The following is a 20,010-nucleotide window of genomic DNA, read 5'->3' as shown; positions in this document are numbered from 1 at the left end:
ATTACGAGCCTAGTTGGTTTAGCCACAGAAAAAGTCAACAACCCTCCCGCTAGCCATGATTGGCTGAGATAATAATACGTCACCCCGCTCCTCCGCTCTCTCCACTGGCTTCCAGTTGAAGCTCGCATCCGCTACAAGACCATGGTGCTTGCCTACGGAGCTGTGAGGGGAACGGCACCTCAGTACCTCCAGGCTCTGATCAGGCCCTACACCCAAATAAGGGCACTGCGTTCATCCACCTCTGGCCTGCTCGCCTCCCTACCACTGAGGAAGTACAGTTCCCGCTCAGCCCAGTCAAAACTGTTCGCTGCTCTGGCCCCCCAATGGTAGAACAAACTCCCTTACGACGCCAGGACAGCGGAGTCAATCACCACCTTCCGGAGACACCTGAAACCCCACCTCTTTAAGGAATACCTAGGATAGGATAAAGTAATCCTTCTCACCCCCCCCCTTAAAAGATTTAGATGCACTATTGTAAAGTGGCTGTTCCACTGGATGTCATAAGGTGAATGCACCAATTTGTAAGTCGCTCTGGATAAGAGCGTCTGCTAAATGACTTAAATGTAAATGTAAATAATAAGTGGGCTTGACATGCCGAGAGATCGAGTTTTGAAATTAGTATGATAGCTGAGGAGATGGACAAAACGCCTGTCTCCGGATTACATCTTCAAACTAAGGCCAACCACGGCATCCGTGACAGAGAGTGAGAAGTGTTCATCCATGTATACGGGTAAGATTAGCTAGCTACATTTTCAGATATTACATGTTTCTAATTTTGTCAGAAAGTTGTTTTCATTTCAAGTTAAAGTGTACTATTAGCTAGCTAGCTAACGTTAGCTGGCTGGCTCGCTACCTAACGTTACGTGTATAATCTTTGTCGTAATATTATTTGTATCTCAGAGCCATCAGTCTAGTTTGTCTCTCAGACAGTCAGTCTCTTCACATCTGGAGAGGGTAGGCTGCTCCAAACCTACCATGAGGTGCGACTAAATTTGGAACCCTCTCCCAGAGAGCATGTGTGTGTGCGCAAGAGTGCCTGTGTATGCTGGAGGAGATAATCAAGGCCAAACTCCCGTGTGTTTTACGTAAGGGTTGGCACTTCAGTCCCAGCCCGACGGGAATGATCCAGCATCGCATTGGCAGACCCATTAAGATGCACACAGTTTATAGGGCAGGCAATAATAGAGACAACACCCCGACTCACAAACAACTCACTAAGCTAAGTGTCTTCCTGTGGTTTCCAGTTCACAGTGTGGGCCAATTTGTTGCTGAGCCAAGCTGGATGATTATAGTAAAACAAGAGTAATTGTTTAAGTGCGATGCACGATGACAATGCTACTTCTGGCTCCTTAATCCTCAACGCACACAGAGATGTTCACAACAGTAGGGCTGCCTATTAAAATGCATTGAAAATGTAGGGATAATTAGAGAATAACTATTGAGCATTAACTCTTTTGGGATATTCATCTCATATGTATACGTATATACTGTACTGTACTCTATATCATCTACTGCATCTTTATGTAATACATGTATTACTAGCCACTTTAACTATGCCACTTTGTTTACATACTCATCTCATATGTATATACTGTACTCGATACCATCTACTGTATCTTGCCTATGCCGCTCTGTACCATCACCCATTCATATATCTTTATGTACATATTCTTTATTCCCCTACACTTGTGTGTATAAGACAGTAGTTTTGGAATTGTTAGTTAGATTACTTGTTGGTTAATACTGCATTGTCGGAACTAGAAGCACAAGCATTTCGCTACACTCGCATTAACATCTGCTAACCATGTGTATGTGACAAATAAAATTTGATTTGATAGGGGGCAGCATTTTCACTTTTGGATCAATAGCGTGCCCAGAGTGAACTGCCTCCTACTCTGTCCCAGATGCTAATATATGTATATTATTATTATTATTATTATTGGATAGAAAACACTTTCTAAAACTGTTTGAATGGTGTTTGTGAGTATAACAGAACTCATATGGCAGGTGAAAACCTGAGAAAAATCCAACCAGGAAGTGGGGACATCTGAGGTTTGTAGTTTTTCAAAGCTTGGCCTACCGAATACAGTGTCTATGGAGTCAAGTTGTACTTCCTACGGCTTCCACTAGATGTCAACCGTCTTTAGAAACTTGAATGAGGATTCTACTATAAAGGAGGGGCTCATGAGACCTGTTTGTGTCAGTGGTCTGGCATAGTGCCTTGGTCTCATGACGCACGCTCCCGACAGAGTTACCTCTCGTTCCAGTGCTTTTCTTCAGACAAAGGAATTCTCCGGTTGGACCATCATTGATGTTTTATGTTAAAAACATCCTAAAGATTGATTCCATACATTGTTTGACATGTTTCTAAAGGACTGTAATGGAACTTTTCAAGTTTTTGTCTTGACTGCCTGCACCTCATGAAGATGGATTACTGGGCTGAACACGTTAACAACAAGTGGCTAAATAATGGACTTTATGCAACTTTATGGAACAAATCAGTCATTTATTGTCGAACTGGGATTCCTGGGAGTACCTTCTGAGGAAGATCATCAAAGGTACAGTGCCTTGCGAAAGTATTCGGCCCCCTTGAACTTTGCGACCCTTTGCCACATTTCAGGCTTCAAACATAAAGAAATAAAACTGTATATATTTTTGTGAAGAATCAACAACAAGTGGGACACAATCATGAAGTGGAACGACATTTATTGGATATTTCAAACTTTTTTAACAAATCAAAAACTGAAAAATTGGGCGTGCAAAATTATTCAGCCCCTTTACTTTCAGTGCAGCAAACTCTCTCCAGAAGTTCTGTGAGGATCTCTGAATGATCCAATGTTGACCTAAATGACTAATGATGATAAATACAATCCACCTGTGTGTAATCAAGTCTCCGTATAAATGCACCTGCACTGTGATAGTCTCAGAGGTCCGTTAAAAGCGCAGAGAGCATCATGAAGAACAAGGAACACACCAGCCAGGTCCGAGATACTGTTGTGAAGAAGTTTAAAGCCGGATTTGGATACAAAACGATTTCCCAAGCTTTAAACATCCCGAGGAGCACTGTGCAAGCGATAATATTGAAATGGAAGGAGTATCAGACCACTGCAAATCTACCAAGAACTGGCCGTCCTTCTAAACTTTCAGCTCATACAAGGAGAAGACTGATCCGAGATGCAGCCAAGAGGCCCATGATCACTCTGGATGAACTGCAGAGATCTACAGCTGAGGTGGGAGACTCTGTCCATAGGACAACAATCAGTCGTATATTGCACAAATCTGGCCTTTATGGAAGAGTGGCAAGAAGAAAGCCATTTCTTAAAGATATCCATAAAAAGTGTCGTTTAAAGTTTGCCACAAGCCACATGGGAGACACACCAAACATGTGGAAAGAAGGTGCTCTGGTCAGATGAAACCAAAATTGAACTTTTTGGCAACAATGCAAAACGTTATGTTTGGCGTAAAAGCAACACCCTGAACACACCATCCCCACTGTCAAACATGGTGGTGGCAGCATCATGGTTTGGGCCTGCTTTTCTTCAGCAGGGACAGGGAAGATGGTTAAAATTGATGGGAAGATGGATGGAGCCAAATACAGGACCAATCTGGAAGAAAACCTGATGGAGTCTGCAAAAGACCTGAGACTGGGACAGAGATTTGTCTTCCAACAAGACAATGATCCAAAACATAAAGCAAAATCTACAGTGGAATGGTTCAAAAATAAACATATCCAGGTGTTAGAATGGCGAAGTCAAAGTCCAGACCTGAATCCAATCGAGAATCTGTGGAAAGAACTGAAAACTGCGGTTCACAAATGCTCTCCATACAACCTCACTGAGCTCGAGCTGTTTTGCAAGGAGGAATGGGAAAAAATGTCAGTCTCTCGATGTGCAAAACTGATAGAGACATACCCCAAGCGACTTACAGCTGTAATCGCAGCAAAAGGTGGCGCTACAAAGTATTAGCTTAAGGGGGCTGAATAATTTTGCACGCCCAATTTTTCAGTTTTTGATTTGTTAAAAAAGTTTGAAATATCCAATAAATGTCGTTCATTTACATCATTTACATTTAAGTCATTTAGCAGACGCTCTTATCCAGAGCGACTTACAAATTGGTGCATTCACCTTATGACATCCAGTGGAACAACCACTTTACAATAGTGCATCTAAATATTTTAAGGGGGGAGGGGGTGAGAAGGATTACTTTATCCTATCCTAGGTATTCCTTAAAGAGGTGGGGTTTCAGGTGTCTCCGGAAGGTGGTGATTGACTCCGCTGTCCTGGCGTCGTGAGGGAGTTTGTTCCACCATTGGGGAGCCAGAGCAGCGAACAGTTTTGACTGAGCTGAGCGGGAACTGTACTTCCTCAGTGGTAGGGAGGCGAGCAGGCCAGAGGTGGATGAACGCAGTGCCCTTATTTGGGTGTAGGGCCTGATCAGAGCCTGGAGGTACTGAGGTGCCGTTCCCCTCACAGCTCCGTAGGCAAGCACCATGGTCTTGTAGCGGATGCGAGCTTCAACTGGAAGCCAGTGGAGAGAGCGGAGGAGCGGGGTGACGTGAGAGAACTTGGGAAGGTTGAACACTAGACGGGCTGCGGCGTTCTGGATGAGTTGTAGGGGTTTAATGGCACAGGCAGGGAGCCCAGCCAACAGCGAGTTGCAGTAATCCAGACGGGAGATGACAAGTGCCTGGATTAGGACCTGCGCCGCTTCCTGTGTGAGGCAGGGTCGTACTCTGCGGATGTTGTAGAGCATGAACCTACAGGAACGGGCCACCGCCTTGATGTTAGTTGAGAACGACAGTTTGTTGTCCAGGATCACGCCAAGGTTCTTAGCGCTCTGGGAGGAGGACACAATGGAGTTGTCAACCGTGATGGCGAGATCATGGAACGGGCAGTCCTTCCCCGGGAGGAAGAGCAGCTCCGTCTTGCCGAAGTTCAGCTTGAGGTGGTGATCCGTCATCCACACTGATATGTCTGCCAGACATGCAGAGATGCGATTCGCCACCTGGTCATCAGAAGGGGGAAAGGAGAAGATTAATTGTGTGTCGTCTGCATAGCAATGATAGGAGAGACCATGTGAGGTTATGACAGAGCCAAGTGACTTGGTGTATAGCGAGAATAGGAGAGGGCCTAGAACAGAGCCCTGGGGACACCAGTGGTGAGAGCGCGTGGTGAGGAGACAGATTCTCGCCACGCCACCTGGTAGGAGCGACCTGTCAGGTAGGACGCAATCCAAGCGTGGGCCGCGCCGGAGATGCCCAACTCGGAGAGGGTGGAGAGGAGGATCTGATGGTTCACAGTATCGAAGGCAGCCGATAGGTCTAGAAGGATGAGAGCAGAGGAGAGAGAGTTAGCTTTAGCGGTGCGGAGCGCCTCCGTGATACAGAGAAGAGCAGTCTCAGTTGAATGACTAGTCTTGAAACCTGACTGATTTGGATCCAGAAGGTCATTCTGAGAGAGATAGCGGGAGAGCTGACCAAGGACGGCACGTTCAAGAGTTTTGGAGAGAAAAGAAAGAAGGGATACTGGTCTGTAGTTGTTGACATCGGAGGGATCGAGTGTAGGTTTTTTCAGAAGGGGTGCAACTCTCGCTCTCTTGAAGACGGAAGGGACGTAGCCAGCGGTCAGGGATAAGTTGATGAGCGAGGTGAGGTAAGGGAGAAGGTCTCCGGAAATGGTCTGGAGAAGAGAGGAGGGGATAGGGTCGAGCGGGCAGGTTGTTGGGCGGCCGGCCGTCACAAGACGCGAGATTTCATCTGGAGAGAGAGGGGAGAAAGAGGTCAGAGCACAGGGTAGGGCAGTGTGAGCAGAACCAGCGGTGTTGTTTGACTTAGCAAACGAGGATCGGATGTCGTCGATCTTCTTTTCAAAATGGTTGACGAAGTCATCTGTAGAGAGGGAGGAGGGGGGAGGGGGAGGAGGATTCAGGAGGGAGGAGAATGTGGCAAAGAGCTTCCTAGGGTTAGAGGCAGATGCTTGGAATTTAGAGTGGTAGAAAGTGGCTTTAGCAGCAGAGACAGAGGAGGAAAATGTAGAGAGGAGGGAGTGAAAGGATGCCAGGTCCGCAGGGAGGCGAGTTTTCCTCCATTTCCGCTCGGCCTTCCGGAGCCCTGTTCTGTGAGTTCGCATTGAGTCGTCAAGCCACGGAGCGGGAGGGGAGGACCGAGCCGGCCTGGAAGATAGGGGACATAGAGAGTCAAAGGATGCAGAAAGGGAGGAGAGGAGGGTTGAGGAGGCAGAATCAGGAGATAGGTTACTATGTCGTTCCACTTCATGATTGTGTCCCACTTGTTGTTGATTCTTCACAAATAAATACAGTTTTATATCTTTATGTTTGAAGCCTGAAATGTGGCAAAAGGTCGCAAAGTTCAAGGGGTCCGAATACTTTCGCAAGGCACTGTAAGTGAATATTTATGGTGTTATTTCTAGCTTCTGTCGACTCCAAAATGGCGGATATTTCTCATGTTTGAGTATCATTTGACTTCAACTTTTCTGGTATCTATTATTTTAACAATCTTCTTTGGGACATTGGTCACACCTTACGACATTATAGTGGAATGCATTTTAGTCATGCCAATGAAGTAAGTTGATGTTTGTAAGAAGCATTTGACTACTGGTCGCTCTTCCTATAATTTCAAGACAGACTCCACATTTGACCTTGTGTTTTTTCCTGTAGGGAAAGAATGTACTCTGGGTTTGTTTTTCAACCGTTTCTGACTGATCTCTCTTGCTCTCTGTGTTTTCAGTGAATGTAACAGTAACAGGGATTCCGTCTTGTCATACACAAGTGTACGAAGCAACAGCTCTTACCTGGGGAGTGATGAGATGGGTTCAGGTAAGAAACAGTTCATAAAGTAACGACTAGACAAAGATGTTCATACCCCTGTAGGATAAAAAATATCACATTGGTTGCCTTATGTGGAAAAATGTACACAATGTCCCTTCTCTCTCTCTCTCTCTCTCTCTCTCTCTCTCTCTCTCTCTCTCTCTCTCTCTCTCTCTCTCTCTCTCTCTCTCTCTCTCTCTTTCTCTTTCTCTTTCTCTTTCTCTCTCTCTCTCTCAGGTGATGAGCTACCCTGTGACATGAGCATTCCCTCAGACAAGCTGCACGGCTGTTTGGAGCACCTTTTCAACCAGGTGCTCCATCTTTACCACAATACTACTTTTACCTCTGTAATCAGTCAGTAGCAATGCTGTTCTCAATCTTCTCACTCTGTTTTGTAATAAACTGTGTTCACGTGTGTAGTGAAGATACTGTTCTGCACTAATATTATGCATACACATGTACACACACACACACACCTTTTCCATTAGCCCTCAGAAACATCATGTTAATAGTAATCAGTCTGGTCTACATCTGTAGTGCATTGCCTTGTTGTGCTATCTCTCTAATCTCCTCTTTGTCTTCCTGTCTTTCTCGCCCTTTCTCTCCACACACACACACACACACACACACACACACAGACATGTGTTCCTTCTTGCATCTACTCTTACCGATATCACATGCCCTTTGACCTCTTCCATACTCCCCGAGGGACACCACCATTTTGGCTCCCGTCGATTTCCTGGGCCCTAGTTTCCTGTTGCTGAGAGACTATGGCCAGTCTCTTTGTGTTGAGGTCTGACTGGTTGTGACTATCATCTGCAGGTGGACTCCATCAACAGCCTGCTCAAAGGGCCCGTCATGACCAAGGCCTGCGAGGAGACCAAGCACTTTCACCCTGACCACACTAAGCCAGGTAGCAGCTACGTTTTGTGTGTGTAAGACATGTCTGAGTATGTTTGTTTAGAGTTTGTCAGGGTTCACTGAGAATGTGTGTGTATAGATGTGTTATACTAAAGAATTCTCATAACATTTATATTGGTAATTAACTAAATCATTGAAACCCCCTGTTTCCGGAGCAGAGTTCCGTCACACTGAAGACTGGATGGTGCACTGTCACATCATCCACAAGAACATCCAGGAGGACCCTTGGAACCTGCCCAGCTCAATTAAGACATTGGTGGAGAGCCTGCAACGATTTGTGGATGGTCAGTAAAGCACGCACACGTGTAACAAATGCACACACCGCAGAAACCCACGTGTAACACACCCATCACGCAAACAAACACAGACACACACACATAGACACCGCAGAAACACATGTGGATCACTCCGGTAATAAAATCCTCCTTGTTCTGTAGATGGGAAGAACCAGGTGCTTCTGGCTCTGCTCAAATGTACAGGTAAGCCTTGTGTCATATTTAGATGATTGATTGTCTTACTTCTCTGAGGGACCAGACAGAGGCAGTATTTATGTCAGTGTTTTGGGTTGAGAGTAATAACGGTTGTCAAAATCCTGTCAACCATCCATCTCGTATACCCTCTTTCACTCTCTTTCACCCTTCCCTCCTCTCTTTCACCCTTCCCTCCTCTCTCTTTCACCCTTCCCTCCTCTCTCTTTCATTGTTCGTCACTGTCATATCCTCTTTCTATTGCAATTACCCCTCCCTTACCTCTCTTTCTCCAACCTATCTCCCACCTCTTTCCATTATATTCCTCTCTCTCTCTCAACCCCACCCCTCCGCCTGTCTAATGACTTGCATAGTCCCCTGCCTTCCATATGGTTTGTATGTTGCTGTTTTTGTAATGTCCTGTGAAGAGTGTATATGTGAAAACCGACAATTAACAGACAAGTATTTACCCCTCTCTTCCACTCCTCTCGGCCCCAGACACGGCTCTGCAGCTGCAGCGGGACGTGATCTTCTGCCAGAGTGCGGTGAGCGCTGTGTGCACACTGGCCGAGCAGCTCCTGGCGGCGCTGCGGACGCACTTCAACAACGCTGGCGAGTACGAGGAAGACTGTAAGGACACGAGCCGTAAGTGGCTGGAGCAGGCGGCCGCCATCGGCGTGCTGCTCAACTTCCAGGCAACGCTGGCACCCCACGTGGTAAGAGCAAGAGCCGGTACTGTGGTGGAAGAATATCTGGATACATTGAAGAATAGCCAAATACTGTTAAAAATAACAAAATACTGTAAAAGAACACGCATCGGAATGAATAGGCTCTGATTATTAAGAGAACTCGTTAAACATTAATGCTGTATGATTTATTTCCCTTTCGACTCAGCAGACCGGAGTCAAATACTTAACTTGAGCTTGATTTAGTTTGACCAGTAAGTATTTTGTTTAGACATGTAGCTAGCTAGCTAAACATTGAACCATAATCCAACTCATAACGTTACTACCATGCATGAATCTGCAGGTAGCTAAAGCTAACCAACTAGGTTCAATGTTAGTCTAAAGTTAGCTAGCTAGCTATCACTAGCAATGCAAATGGCTTTCTGAGAAATACTAATAATATTACTATACAGGTCATACACGTAATGTTAGCTGGCGATTAGTTAGCTGATTCAAGCTCTGCACTCCTACTCTGAGACGCTTTCTGAATATGGTCCCTGGCCTGTTAGCTGAGCTTTGTGTCTTCTCTCTGCTGTGTAGAAGGAGGAGAGGACAATGCTGGAGGATACCCAGGCAGCCCTGTTGGACCTGGACAAAGTCACCGTGTTCTTCCGCCAGCTGGAAGATGAATGCCTGGTTGTAAGTAAGTAGACCCTTTCCCATAGCAATGGTGGCCAGTTTAAAGAGTTGTGACTTGTGTTTACGCATGGTGGAGGAAGACACACACGACATGTGCATCCCCAACATGTCCCTTTTCACTAACTGTAATATGGTTAGCCGAGATTGCTGTGTTAAGCACATAAGATGCATTTCCCAATTACGGGGAGAAAGCCACGGATAAAATTGGGAGGTACTATTCTAGGTTACTGCTCAACAGTAAGCATAACACACACACACATAATACAAAATAACTCTTTGGAAAATGGGCCCAGTTTAGCAGTATGCCTCGGTCTAGCTTACTAGCACCAACACATCGTAGTGGCCGTTGCTTAGGCAGACAGTTTGTGGAGGCGATAAGCTCATCTGACAGTATTGATTTGATAAACGCCTGTTCAGTAACCCCCCTGAACTCTCAGTTTAGTAGAGCCATTTGTAAACATTAAGAAGGCGGAGGATTCCATTAAAGTCTAAAACCCAATCCCAAAGGATTACAGATGGATGGTCTTCAGAAGGTCTGCCAACCTCACAGGAGTTGTTGTTCCTAGGGATGATTAAGTCATATATTTATCTGTTGCAGAGTTTACTACACTGAATACTGATATTGTCATATGCAACATAGTAGGTTTACACGAAGTAACCAATAGTGCTGTATTTGAGGAACATGTACTTACTATGACTGTGATGTGGTTGTCTCACCTAGCTTAAGATGGCTACTCTAACTCTAAGTTGCTCTGTAGGAGTGTCTGCTAAATGACTCAAAAGTAAATGTAAGGACAATCAGTAAGCCAATGGGTAATTGAAGGGAAAAGTACCCCCATAACTAACCTCCCCTTGGCCTTGGGGTCAAATGTGAAAGCTCAGCGGATTTCTGTGAAGCGTGTGGGTTTTTTCCCCCAGACACGCCGGTGTGTTACCACGTGGAGGGCACCCGGCAGGCCCTGAGGGTCACCATGTACCTGGACAGCTGCCACTTCAGTGAGCTCCCCACACGCCTGCAGAATGGGGGCAGCCTCAAACTGCACACTGTACTCTTCACCAGCGGTGAGTAGGAAGAGAACAGCCCGCTAGACTCAAATTTTGCTGAACTCCGTTGAGTCGAGTCAATTTGAATTATTATCAAATCAAAGTTAGCTGAATTCAATTGAGTTGATTTGAATTATCATCAAAACAAAGTTGGCTGAATTAGAGCCCAGACGGTGGTCATCAAAACCTCATTGAATCACAGTTTAATGAATTTAATTGGAGTCGAGTCAAATGGCATTGGATTGAATTTTATGAAATGCACTAGAGGCACCTTCAGGAAATATGTTGCAGGTCCATAGATACAGACTTTCACAATGCTGAAGTATAATTAAGCAATGAGGCCCGAGTGGGTGTGGTATATGGCCAACATAACAGGGCTAAGGGCTGTTCTGATGCACGACGCAAAGCGGAGTGCTTGGATACAGCCCTTAGCCGTGGTATATTGGCCATATACCACAATCCCCCAAGGGGCCTTATTGCTATTATAAACTGGTTAGCAATGTAATTAGAAGAGTAAAAATACATGTTTTGTCATACCCGTGGTATGCGGTCTGATATAGCACAGCTTTCAGCCAATCCGCATTCAGGGCTCAAACCACACAGTTTATAATGCCTAACAATTTGCTATAATATTAAATATGTACACAGTTTTAAAGAGACAGTAGCAATTAGATGTATAGAACATTTACATTTACCTATAACATTAGCCTGGATAAGTCATGCCAGGCACCCTATTCCCTAATATTCCCTAATACTATAATATATACTAAATAAGAATGTACTATATAGGGAATAGGTTGTCTACACTGACCATGTGTGGGACCCAAATGGCTCCCTATTTAGTGGCCAAAAGGAATGTTTTATTTAGGGAGTAGGGTGCCATTTGGGATGCAGGCCACGTGTCTATAATAATCAAGTTCAACAGAGGTCTTTCACTCAGTAGCTCTAAATCGCTTTCTCCTTACTGATTAGATCAGGGGTTCTTAAACTTTTTCAGCCTGGGACCCAAATGAGAAGTTATGTTTTTCCTGGGACCCAAGCTTAGGAAAACATGCAACTATACATAAATATCGCTACATTTCATTGCCCTTATGCCTAAAACAAATGCAATATAGACAAAAACAAATAACAATGAAATTAAATATCCATATCTACAGTTGAAGTCGGAAGTTTACATACACTTTTGTTGGAGTCATTAAAACATTATTTACAATCACTCCACAAATGTCTTGTTAAACAAACTATAGTTTTGCCAAGTCGGTTAGGACATCTACTTTGTGCATGACACAAGTCATTTTTCCAACAATTGTTTACAGACAGGTTATTTAGTTATAAATCACTGTATCACAATTCCAGTGGGTCAGAAGTTTACATACACTAAGTTGACTGGACCTTTAAACAGCTTGGAAAATTCCAGAAAATTATGTCATAGCTTTAGAAGCTTCTGATAGGCTAATTGACATCATTTGAGTCAATTGGAGGTGTACCTATGGATGTTTTTTAAGGCCTACCTTCAAACTCAGTGCCTTTTTGCTTGATATCATGGAAAAATCAAAAAGAAGTCAGCCAAGACCTCAGAAAAAATAAGTTGTAGACCTCCACAAGTCTGGTTCATCCTTGGGAGCAATTTCCAAACACCTGAAAGTACTGCATTCATCTGTACAAACAATAGTACGCAAGTATAAACACCATGGGACCACGCAGCCATCATACCGCTCAGGAAGGAGATGCGTTCTGTCTCCTAGAGATGAACGTACGTTGGTGTGAAAAGTGAAGAAAAAAATTCCAGAACAGCAGCAAAGGACCTTGTGAAGATGCTGGAGGAAACGGATACAAAAGTATCTATATCCACAGTAAAGCGAGTCCTATATCGACCTGAAAGACCGCTCAGCAAGGAAGAAGTCACTGCTCCAAAACAGCCATAAAAAGCCAGACTACGGTTTGCAACTGCACATGGGTACAAAGATCGTACTTTTTGGAGAAATGTCTTCTGGTCTGATGAAACAAGTATAGAACTGTTTGGCCATAATGACCATCGTTATGTTTGGAGGAAAAAGGGGGACGCTTGCAAGCCGAAGAACACCATCCCAAACGTGAAGCACAGGGGTGGCAGCATCATGTTGTGGGGGTGCTTTGCTGCAGGAGGGACTGGTGCACTTCACAAAATAGAACATCTCAAGACATCAGTCAGGAAGTTAAAGCTTGGTCGCAAATGGGTCTTCCAAATGCACAATGACCCCAAGCATACTTCAAGTTGTGCTAAATGGCTTAAGGAAAACAAAGTCAAGGTATTGGAGTGGCCATCACAAAGACCTGACCTCAATCCTATAGAACATTTGTGGGCAAAACTGAAAAGGCATGTGCAAGCAAGGAGGCCTACAAACCTGATTTAGTTACACCAGCTCTGTCAGGAGGAATGGGCCAAAATTCACCCAACTTATTGTGGGAAGCTTGTGGAAGGCTACCCAAAACGTTTGACCCAAGTTAAACAATTTAAAGGCAATGCTACCAAATACTAATTGAGTGTATGTAAACTTCTGACCCACTGGGAATGTGATGAAAGAAATAAAAGCTGAAATATCTCTACTATTATTCTTACATTTCACATTCTTAAAATAAAGTGGTGATCCTAACTGACCTAAGAGAGGGAATGTTTTACTAGGATTAAATTTGAACTAGAGTTCAAATGTATTTGGCTAAGGTGTATGTAAACTTCCGACTTCAACTGTATGAATGTTTATTTTCCCCCATTAAAACACTCTTACATATCTGTCTAGGTTGGATCTGTTGCTATTAAAATACAATAAATAATTGTTATTCTAAACTGGAATAAACAGATTGATTACATCACACAGATGTAGACCAGAAAACACAGTCTTAATGAGAACATGTCTATTCTGGCCTCTGTTTGTAACAACACTGACTTCATGCTCAGCCTTGAAACTGTTTCTGTACTTGATTTTAAGTACGTCAGAGTTGAGAACCCTGACTCACATAGGTATGTGGTGCCAAACTGGACCAGAACATCTACTGCTTTCTCAGTCAGGCAGGAGACCGCTTCCTGCTGTAGATGAGCAACCCAGAACTGTGAGTGGGTTTACCTCAAAAAGCATCTTGCTTCAATCAGTTTATTCCAGTTCAGAATAACAATTATTATTGTATTTTAACAGAAGCAGTTCCAACCTAGTTTTCAACAATAATTTATACAGTAAGATGTATAGTAGGCCTGGTCATTTCTACAGTAAGATGTACAGTAGGCCTGGTCATTTCTACAGTAAGATGTATAGTAGGCCTGGTCATTTCTACAGTAAGATGTACAGTAGGCCTGGTCATTTCTACAGTAAGATGTACAGTAGGCCTGGTCATTTCTACAGTAAGATGTACAGTAGGCCTGGTCATTTCTACAGTAAGTTGTACAGTAGGCCTGGTCATTTCTACAGTAAGATGTATAGTAGGCCTGGTCATTTCTACAGTAAGATATACTATTACTTAGGGTTGCACCATCAGTAGCTAGCTAGCTTGCTTTGGCAAATGTTAGCTATTATCTGTTATTTGAAAGAGAAATTCACATCTACCACTATGAGAGTTTGTTAGTTCGTACTCCTTATTACTGCTGATCATCACTGGTTAAAAATGACAACAGTGCCTTGCTAGCTGACTTACTTTTCCACTGTTGAAGCACTGTTTCCTGAAGCATGCTGCCCTGTTCTGAAAGACCTCCCTGGGTTTACCATCATGCTGTGGATGTTTGGTCAGGACCTGTCGTTTTATTAATTTCGTCTTTATGCGAGTCTCATTACTAAGCACTTCCACACACAAAACACCATCGTGGGCGCTCCTCATTATAAGTTTGTATTTAAGAGAGAGAAACTCATCGCTGTATATGCGTTTAATGACAATTGAGCTCAGTCAGAACTTGTGGGTAGCATGAGTCCATTTGATGACAGCGGTGACTGGAAATGACAAGTCAGTGGCTGACAGCGGATCATCTGCTGCCTGAACGACAGCGCTGCATCGTGTGTGTTGCAGGTCGCGGGTTAGATGCTTACATGTAATGTTCTAGTTACAATCCAAGCGTGAAAGTTCCTATAGTCACAAACAAAATATTAATGTTGGGGTATTTCTTATGTAATTGCCATTTACGGTGTCATAACTACCATTTGAATAACGTACTATGACGTAAAACCAGGAAATGTATTCTGTGCCTACTTATCTACTTCCTCTTCGCTATTATTTCACTGCAGTGTCCTTTCGACCTTTGTTGGGTCCATATAAATGGCTGGAATTATGCTGGACTCTCTGTGCTAGGGAACCATTCATTTTCTATCCACATGTGGCAATTGGGACAGTAACCCTACAGGGAGGCTCACATTGTTCAGTGGCTGCAAAGCACAAGCCTGTAATGTAATACTATTCTGCAGTCGGAGGCCTGGACAACTAGGTCTAAATTGGGTGTCGCCGCCACCTACAGGCCACTCGTATTGAATACAGTTTTGTGTTCAATGGTCTTATTCAGCTGTCAGAGTATAAACTTGTACATTTTATCCATTATAAAATAATATTAGCAATGTGTCTGTCTGTCTAGGTGCGTGTATGTACTGTATATTTGTATCTTCCTATCGTGTGTGTGCTTTTCTGTGTATGTATCTGTGTTTGCCTGCATGTACTGCATTTTCACTGTGTTATATCTGTTCCTGGGTCAGCCCTGGAGAGGCCAGAGGGAGTGTCCGAGCAGGACTACGTGTCCATAGAAGAGTTCCAGCAACGCACCAACGCCGTCGCACTGGAAAGGGTCAAAGCCTACTACCGAAAACTCAGGTAGCAACCCACGCACTTTCTATTGTGTTATACAGTATGTGTTGTAGTACCCACTGTGTTGTAGTACCCACTGTGTTGTAGTACCCACTGTGTTGTAGTACCCACTGTGTTGTAGTACCCACTGTGTTGTGGTACCCACTGTGTTGTGGTACCCACTGTGTTGTGGTACCCACTGTGTTGAGGTACCCACTGTGTTGAGGTACCCACTGTGTTGAGGTACCCACTGTGTTGTGGTACCCACTGTGTTGTGGTACCCACTGTGTTGTGGTACCCGCTGTGTTGTGGTACCCACTGTGTTGTATTACCCACTGTGTTGTGGTACCCACTGTGTTGTGGTACCCACTGTGTTGTGGTACCCACTGTGTTGTGGTACCCACTGTGTTGTGGTACCCACTGTGATGTGGTACCTACTGTGTTGAGGTGCCCACTGTGTTGAGGTGCCCACTGTGTTGAGGTGCCCACTGTGTTGAGTTGCCCACTGTGTTGAGTTGCCCACTGTGTTGAGGTGCCCACTGTGGTGTACTTACCACTTGCATGAAGGGGTATCTTTTGCTGATTAGTTTGACTACTGTATTAGCTTTAGAAGGTGGATGATGTGAAGTTTTTACAGGAAATAGAGAAAATTGAGAATATCAATGGATTCATTAATTGTTCAATAGCAGTCATATTGAATGATGACTTGAGCAAATTGCTCCTGGGTCACCATCGAAAATGGTAGAACCTGGCCGTGACCACACTCCGAGGGTTTCTTAGGGAGAGTGAGATATGCAAAACACACATTTCTAATTCATACATATGTATTAACAAACACGTGTACATGTGTGAAATAGGGCAAATATAATAAGACAACTGTTGTTATTATTATTATTAATTATTATAACCCTTTACTGTGTTCTTACAGGGCTTTTTACCTGGAGAAGTCAAATCTTCCCACCGACTCCAACACCACAGCTAAGAAGATAGACCAGGTAAACAGAAATCAAAACTACTCTTTGTTTACAAACAAGCTCAGGGGCAGTACGTTTGACAGGAAAGGAAAGTTAGAGTACTTATTTTAATAGTCTTTACCCCTAAATCCCCTGTCTTCTGTCCCCCCCCTTCCCCTCTCCTACCCAGCTCCTCAGACCCCTCAACACTCTGGATGACCTGTGTCGTCTGATGCAGTCATATGTCAGCGTGCATCCCAATGCCGCAGGCCACCCCTCTGGCGTCAGCGTCCTGTGTGTGTCCTCCGAGCTGTGCAACCGCCTGGGCGCCTGCCATATCACCATGTGTGCTACTGGCATGCAAAGGTCCGTCGTATGACCTTGAAAGTGATGTGATAGTACTGCCAGTTAGCGTCAGCTGGAGCAAACACTCATGCACATCTATGTGTTGCTATGTCAGGTGTAGTACTTAGACATGCACTACGTACAGTATGCCTTACCCCTTTAAAACAGTGTGTTTTCAACTCCTTGCCATTAGGTAATCACTAACACAGTCAAAACACCTTTGACCTGCTGAATTCTGACCTTTGTGTTGAGCAGGTGCACTCTGAGCGTGACCCTTGATCAGGCTATGATCCTGGCGCGGAACCACGGCCTCATGCCCCGCTGCATCATGCAGACCATGGACATCATGCGCAAACAGGTGCCCTAACTACACCCTTTTTACATGCCTAGCAACAGATTTAAGTTCTGGGTCATATTCATTAGGGTACACCGTAGCAAAACATTTAGCGAAGGTGCCTAATGAATGCAGCCCACATCTCTCTCTATCCCCTTGCTAATCTTTAATGACCAGTGGCTCAAAAATGAAAACGGAATATGAAAGGAAGCAACTTCCACCTATTGTATAATTTAGCATTACTAAAAAAGTACTTTACTGACAAACAATAATCTACTGTACTTTGAACATGGGCTTTGAGCTGAATTCTAAGACATTCACTGCATACTATACCGTACCATCAGGACAACGATGTAGTGGGATGGGTGAATGTAGTCTTTCCCCGATAGGTGTGGGTCGCTCTCAACCTCAAGACATTAGGTAGAAATATAACTTTGAGTACACTTTCTGAGCAGCAGATTTGGGTGCAGTAGCTGCAACCCTGTGGGCACTTGTCAGTCTAAATATGTAAACCTTGTGTAACCCTCTCTTCTCTCTGATAGGGCACCAGGGTTGAGATCTCGGCTAAAAACCTCAAAGTGATGGACCAGATGCCGCCCGCAGCCCCAAGGTATAGACAATAGGAATGAGTTCAATCTCAAGCCTTGTTCATATTGCCAGGTTGAAGTGACTCAAATCCAATTTCTTTGCATGTCTGATTCGAATCTGGTCATTTTTCTGTAGTCTGAACAGTCAAAAAGCACATGGAATCGGATATTTCAAGCCACATTTCAAACCACCGTAGTAGGTGGTGTGAATGGTCAAATCTGATTTGTTTGCCCTCAAGTGGTTTTTAGACTGTTATTTTGCATATCTTCGCTTGCTTGCTACTCTGTTGACAGTTTGACAAGTACATATGGTAGCTAACCAGTTTGCTAATTGTTCACAAACAAATTAGTGAACATTTTAGAAAGCTAAACAGTTACCTAGCTAGCGAAGTAACTGCTGTTAATAGGCAAAAAGGACTTGTTTTGAAAGTTGGATCATCTTGTCCTTTGAGGCTTTAAAGATGTTCTTCCACTATGATTTTGAACATTGAAAGTAACTGGGAAACGTCCATGGCAGGCATTGTTGTCACCTTCGCCTACTACATAACTTCTGAGTGATAGCAAGCACGAGCACCAATCAACCTACACCATTACACACACACCTGTCATTACTATGACAACTAGCGTAGCCATGTCAGGACTGCTGGTCACTTGTAACTTGCTGTTTGGACAGTCAGTATTCCAAAACGGATTTGAAAAACAAAATTGATTTGAGCATTAAGGCCTGCAGTGTGAACAAGGCTTTAGTTACACAGTACTAGCCTGGTTTCAAATCCTTTCGTGCTGTGGGATTCTGCAAGATGGCACAAACACATCTGGAACCAGGCTACACAAATATCAGATCTTCAAATAATGTTCAACCATTTTTACTTCCCACAGGCTCTTCAAGTTGTGTCTGCCACCCGAAGACGGAGATCTATAAGAGACTAAGCATCGCTGTGTTTTTATTCCACTCTGCTCATTTATTTAGCCAAGATGGTCCTCAGTAACAATTGTCAGTGTTTTCCAGGGAGTCCTCGGTTCCATAGAATCAATAAAAACATATACAGCATACCCATTGGCATACATACAAAAGCACATCAAAAATCACAGCATGCACAGAAGCACACACATCATACGCGGTAGCATACATACAAAACAATGCTCACATTACAGCTATGTGTACTGCTCTTTTGAAGGCGGGCATGCTAGCTAGCTGTCGTGTGGATCAGTCAAGCTTGTTCCAGAGCAATGGAGACTGCAGACTGCCTTGAAAGGCCATATTTTTCACTAATGGTTGTGCCAGTAGATGTGGGTCCCATTGGTCAGAGGCTTTGACTGCTGCTCTGGTGTGCCCCCGGAGGATGGGTGGAGACTCCCACCTGAACAGGTCTGACATGTATTCAGGCAGTCTGTGCTGTGTGTCGTTGAAAACAGTCACAGGGGTGTTGTAATGGATCGTGACTGTCAGTGGTTCGATTGCAGCTTTTTACAGAAGAAACTCTGTTTTTATGTGTTCCCTCCGTGAATGCCCGGTCATGATACCAGCAGCCCTATTGATGATACGCTGTAGCCGGTTAAGACCTGTCTTATTGTCCTGATGTAGGGTGGGAAGCGATACTGTGGCACAGTAGTCCAGGTGAGTTGTTATGGTGTGGTAAATTGTTTCCAAGGACATCATTCTGACAAAGTCCCTTGCTCTTTTTAGCCCAGACAGTAGTTTCCCTGTGACCAGGCTGGCGTGTTCAGTCCAGTGTAGGTGTGGGTCCAAGTTCATAAGTGTTTTGTCCATCTGTTATTGTGGTACTTTTGCCTGTGTATCTCAGCTTTGTGGGTTGCCAAACAGCATTGCCTTGGTTTTCTGAGGGTGTAGGGAGAGCTTGTTGTCAGCAAACCAAGCTGCTGCCCTCTTGATGTCGTTTGACTCCTCACTCTCCCTTGTGGTATTTGCTGAGTAGTAAAGGACTGTGTAATCTGCATATACAGTACATTCTGAAAGTATTCAGACCCCTTGACCTTATTCTAAAATGGATTAAATATTTTTTGCCTCATCAAACTACATACCCCATAATGAAAAAGCAAATGTTTTTTTAGACATGTTTGAAAATGTATTAAAAATTAAAATTATTGACATAAGTATTCAGACCCTTTGCTATGAGACTCAAAATTGAGCTCAGGTGCATCCTGTTTCCATTGTTCATCCTTGAGATGTTTTCTATGACTTGATTGGAGTCCACCTGTGGTAAGTTCAATTAATTGGACATCATTTGGAAAGCCACACACCTGCCTATAAGAAGGTCGCACAGTTGACAGTGCATGTCAGAGCAAAAACCAAGCCGTGAGGTCGAAGGAATTGTCCATAGATCTCCGAGACAGGGTTGAGTCGGCACAGATCTGAGA

General features: G+C 44.1%; 1 protein-coding gene across 1 annotated transcript in view; it reads left to right on the top strand.

The window, feature by feature from the left end:
• Positions 1-19,696, top strand: part of LOC124046193 (phosphatidylinositol 3,4,5-trisphosphate-dependent Rac exchanger 1 protein-like) — a 147,673-nt gene extending 127,977 nt beyond the window's left edge. Inside the window, exons 27-40 of the mRNA XM_046366302.1 lie at positions 6,746-6,834; positions 7,063-7,136; positions 7,648-7,738; positions 7,905-8,030; positions 8,184-8,225; positions 8,712-8,929; positions 9,479-9,581; positions 10,496-10,639; positions 15,325-15,439; positions 16,341-16,407; positions 16,556-16,731; positions 16,966-17,068; positions 17,587-17,654; positions 18,511-19,696. Coding sequence (XP_046222258.1) covers positions 6,746-6,834; positions 7,063-7,136; positions 7,648-7,738; positions 7,905-8,030; positions 8,184-8,225; positions 8,712-8,929; positions 9,479-9,581; positions 10,496-10,639; positions 15,325-15,439; positions 16,341-16,407; positions 16,556-16,731; positions 16,966-17,068; positions 17,587-17,654; positions 18,511-18,553 — 1,459 coding nt within the window. The 3' untranslated portion in view covers positions 18,554-19,696. The remainder of the gene's footprint in view (positions 1-6,745; positions 6,835-7,062; positions 7,137-7,647; positions 7,739-7,904; positions 8,031-8,183; positions 8,226-8,711; positions 8,930-9,478; positions 9,582-10,495; positions 10,640-15,324; positions 15,440-16,340; positions 16,408-16,555; positions 16,732-16,965; positions 17,069-17,586; positions 17,655-18,510) is intronic.
• The last annotated feature ends 314 nt before the right edge of the window (positions 19,697-20,010 follow it).

The sequence above is a fragment of the Oncorhynchus gorbuscha genome, linkage group LG10 (assembly GCF_021184085.1).
Source record: "Oncorhynchus gorbuscha isolate QuinsamMale2020 ecotype Even-year linkage group LG10, OgorEven_v1.0, whole genome shotgun sequence".
Lineage (NCBI taxonomy): Eukaryota > Metazoa > Chordata > Actinopteri > Salmoniformes > Salmonidae > Oncorhynchus > Oncorhynchus gorbuscha.
Note: the sequence above shows the minus strand (reverse complement) of the source record. Positions and strands in the feature narration are given on the sequence as shown.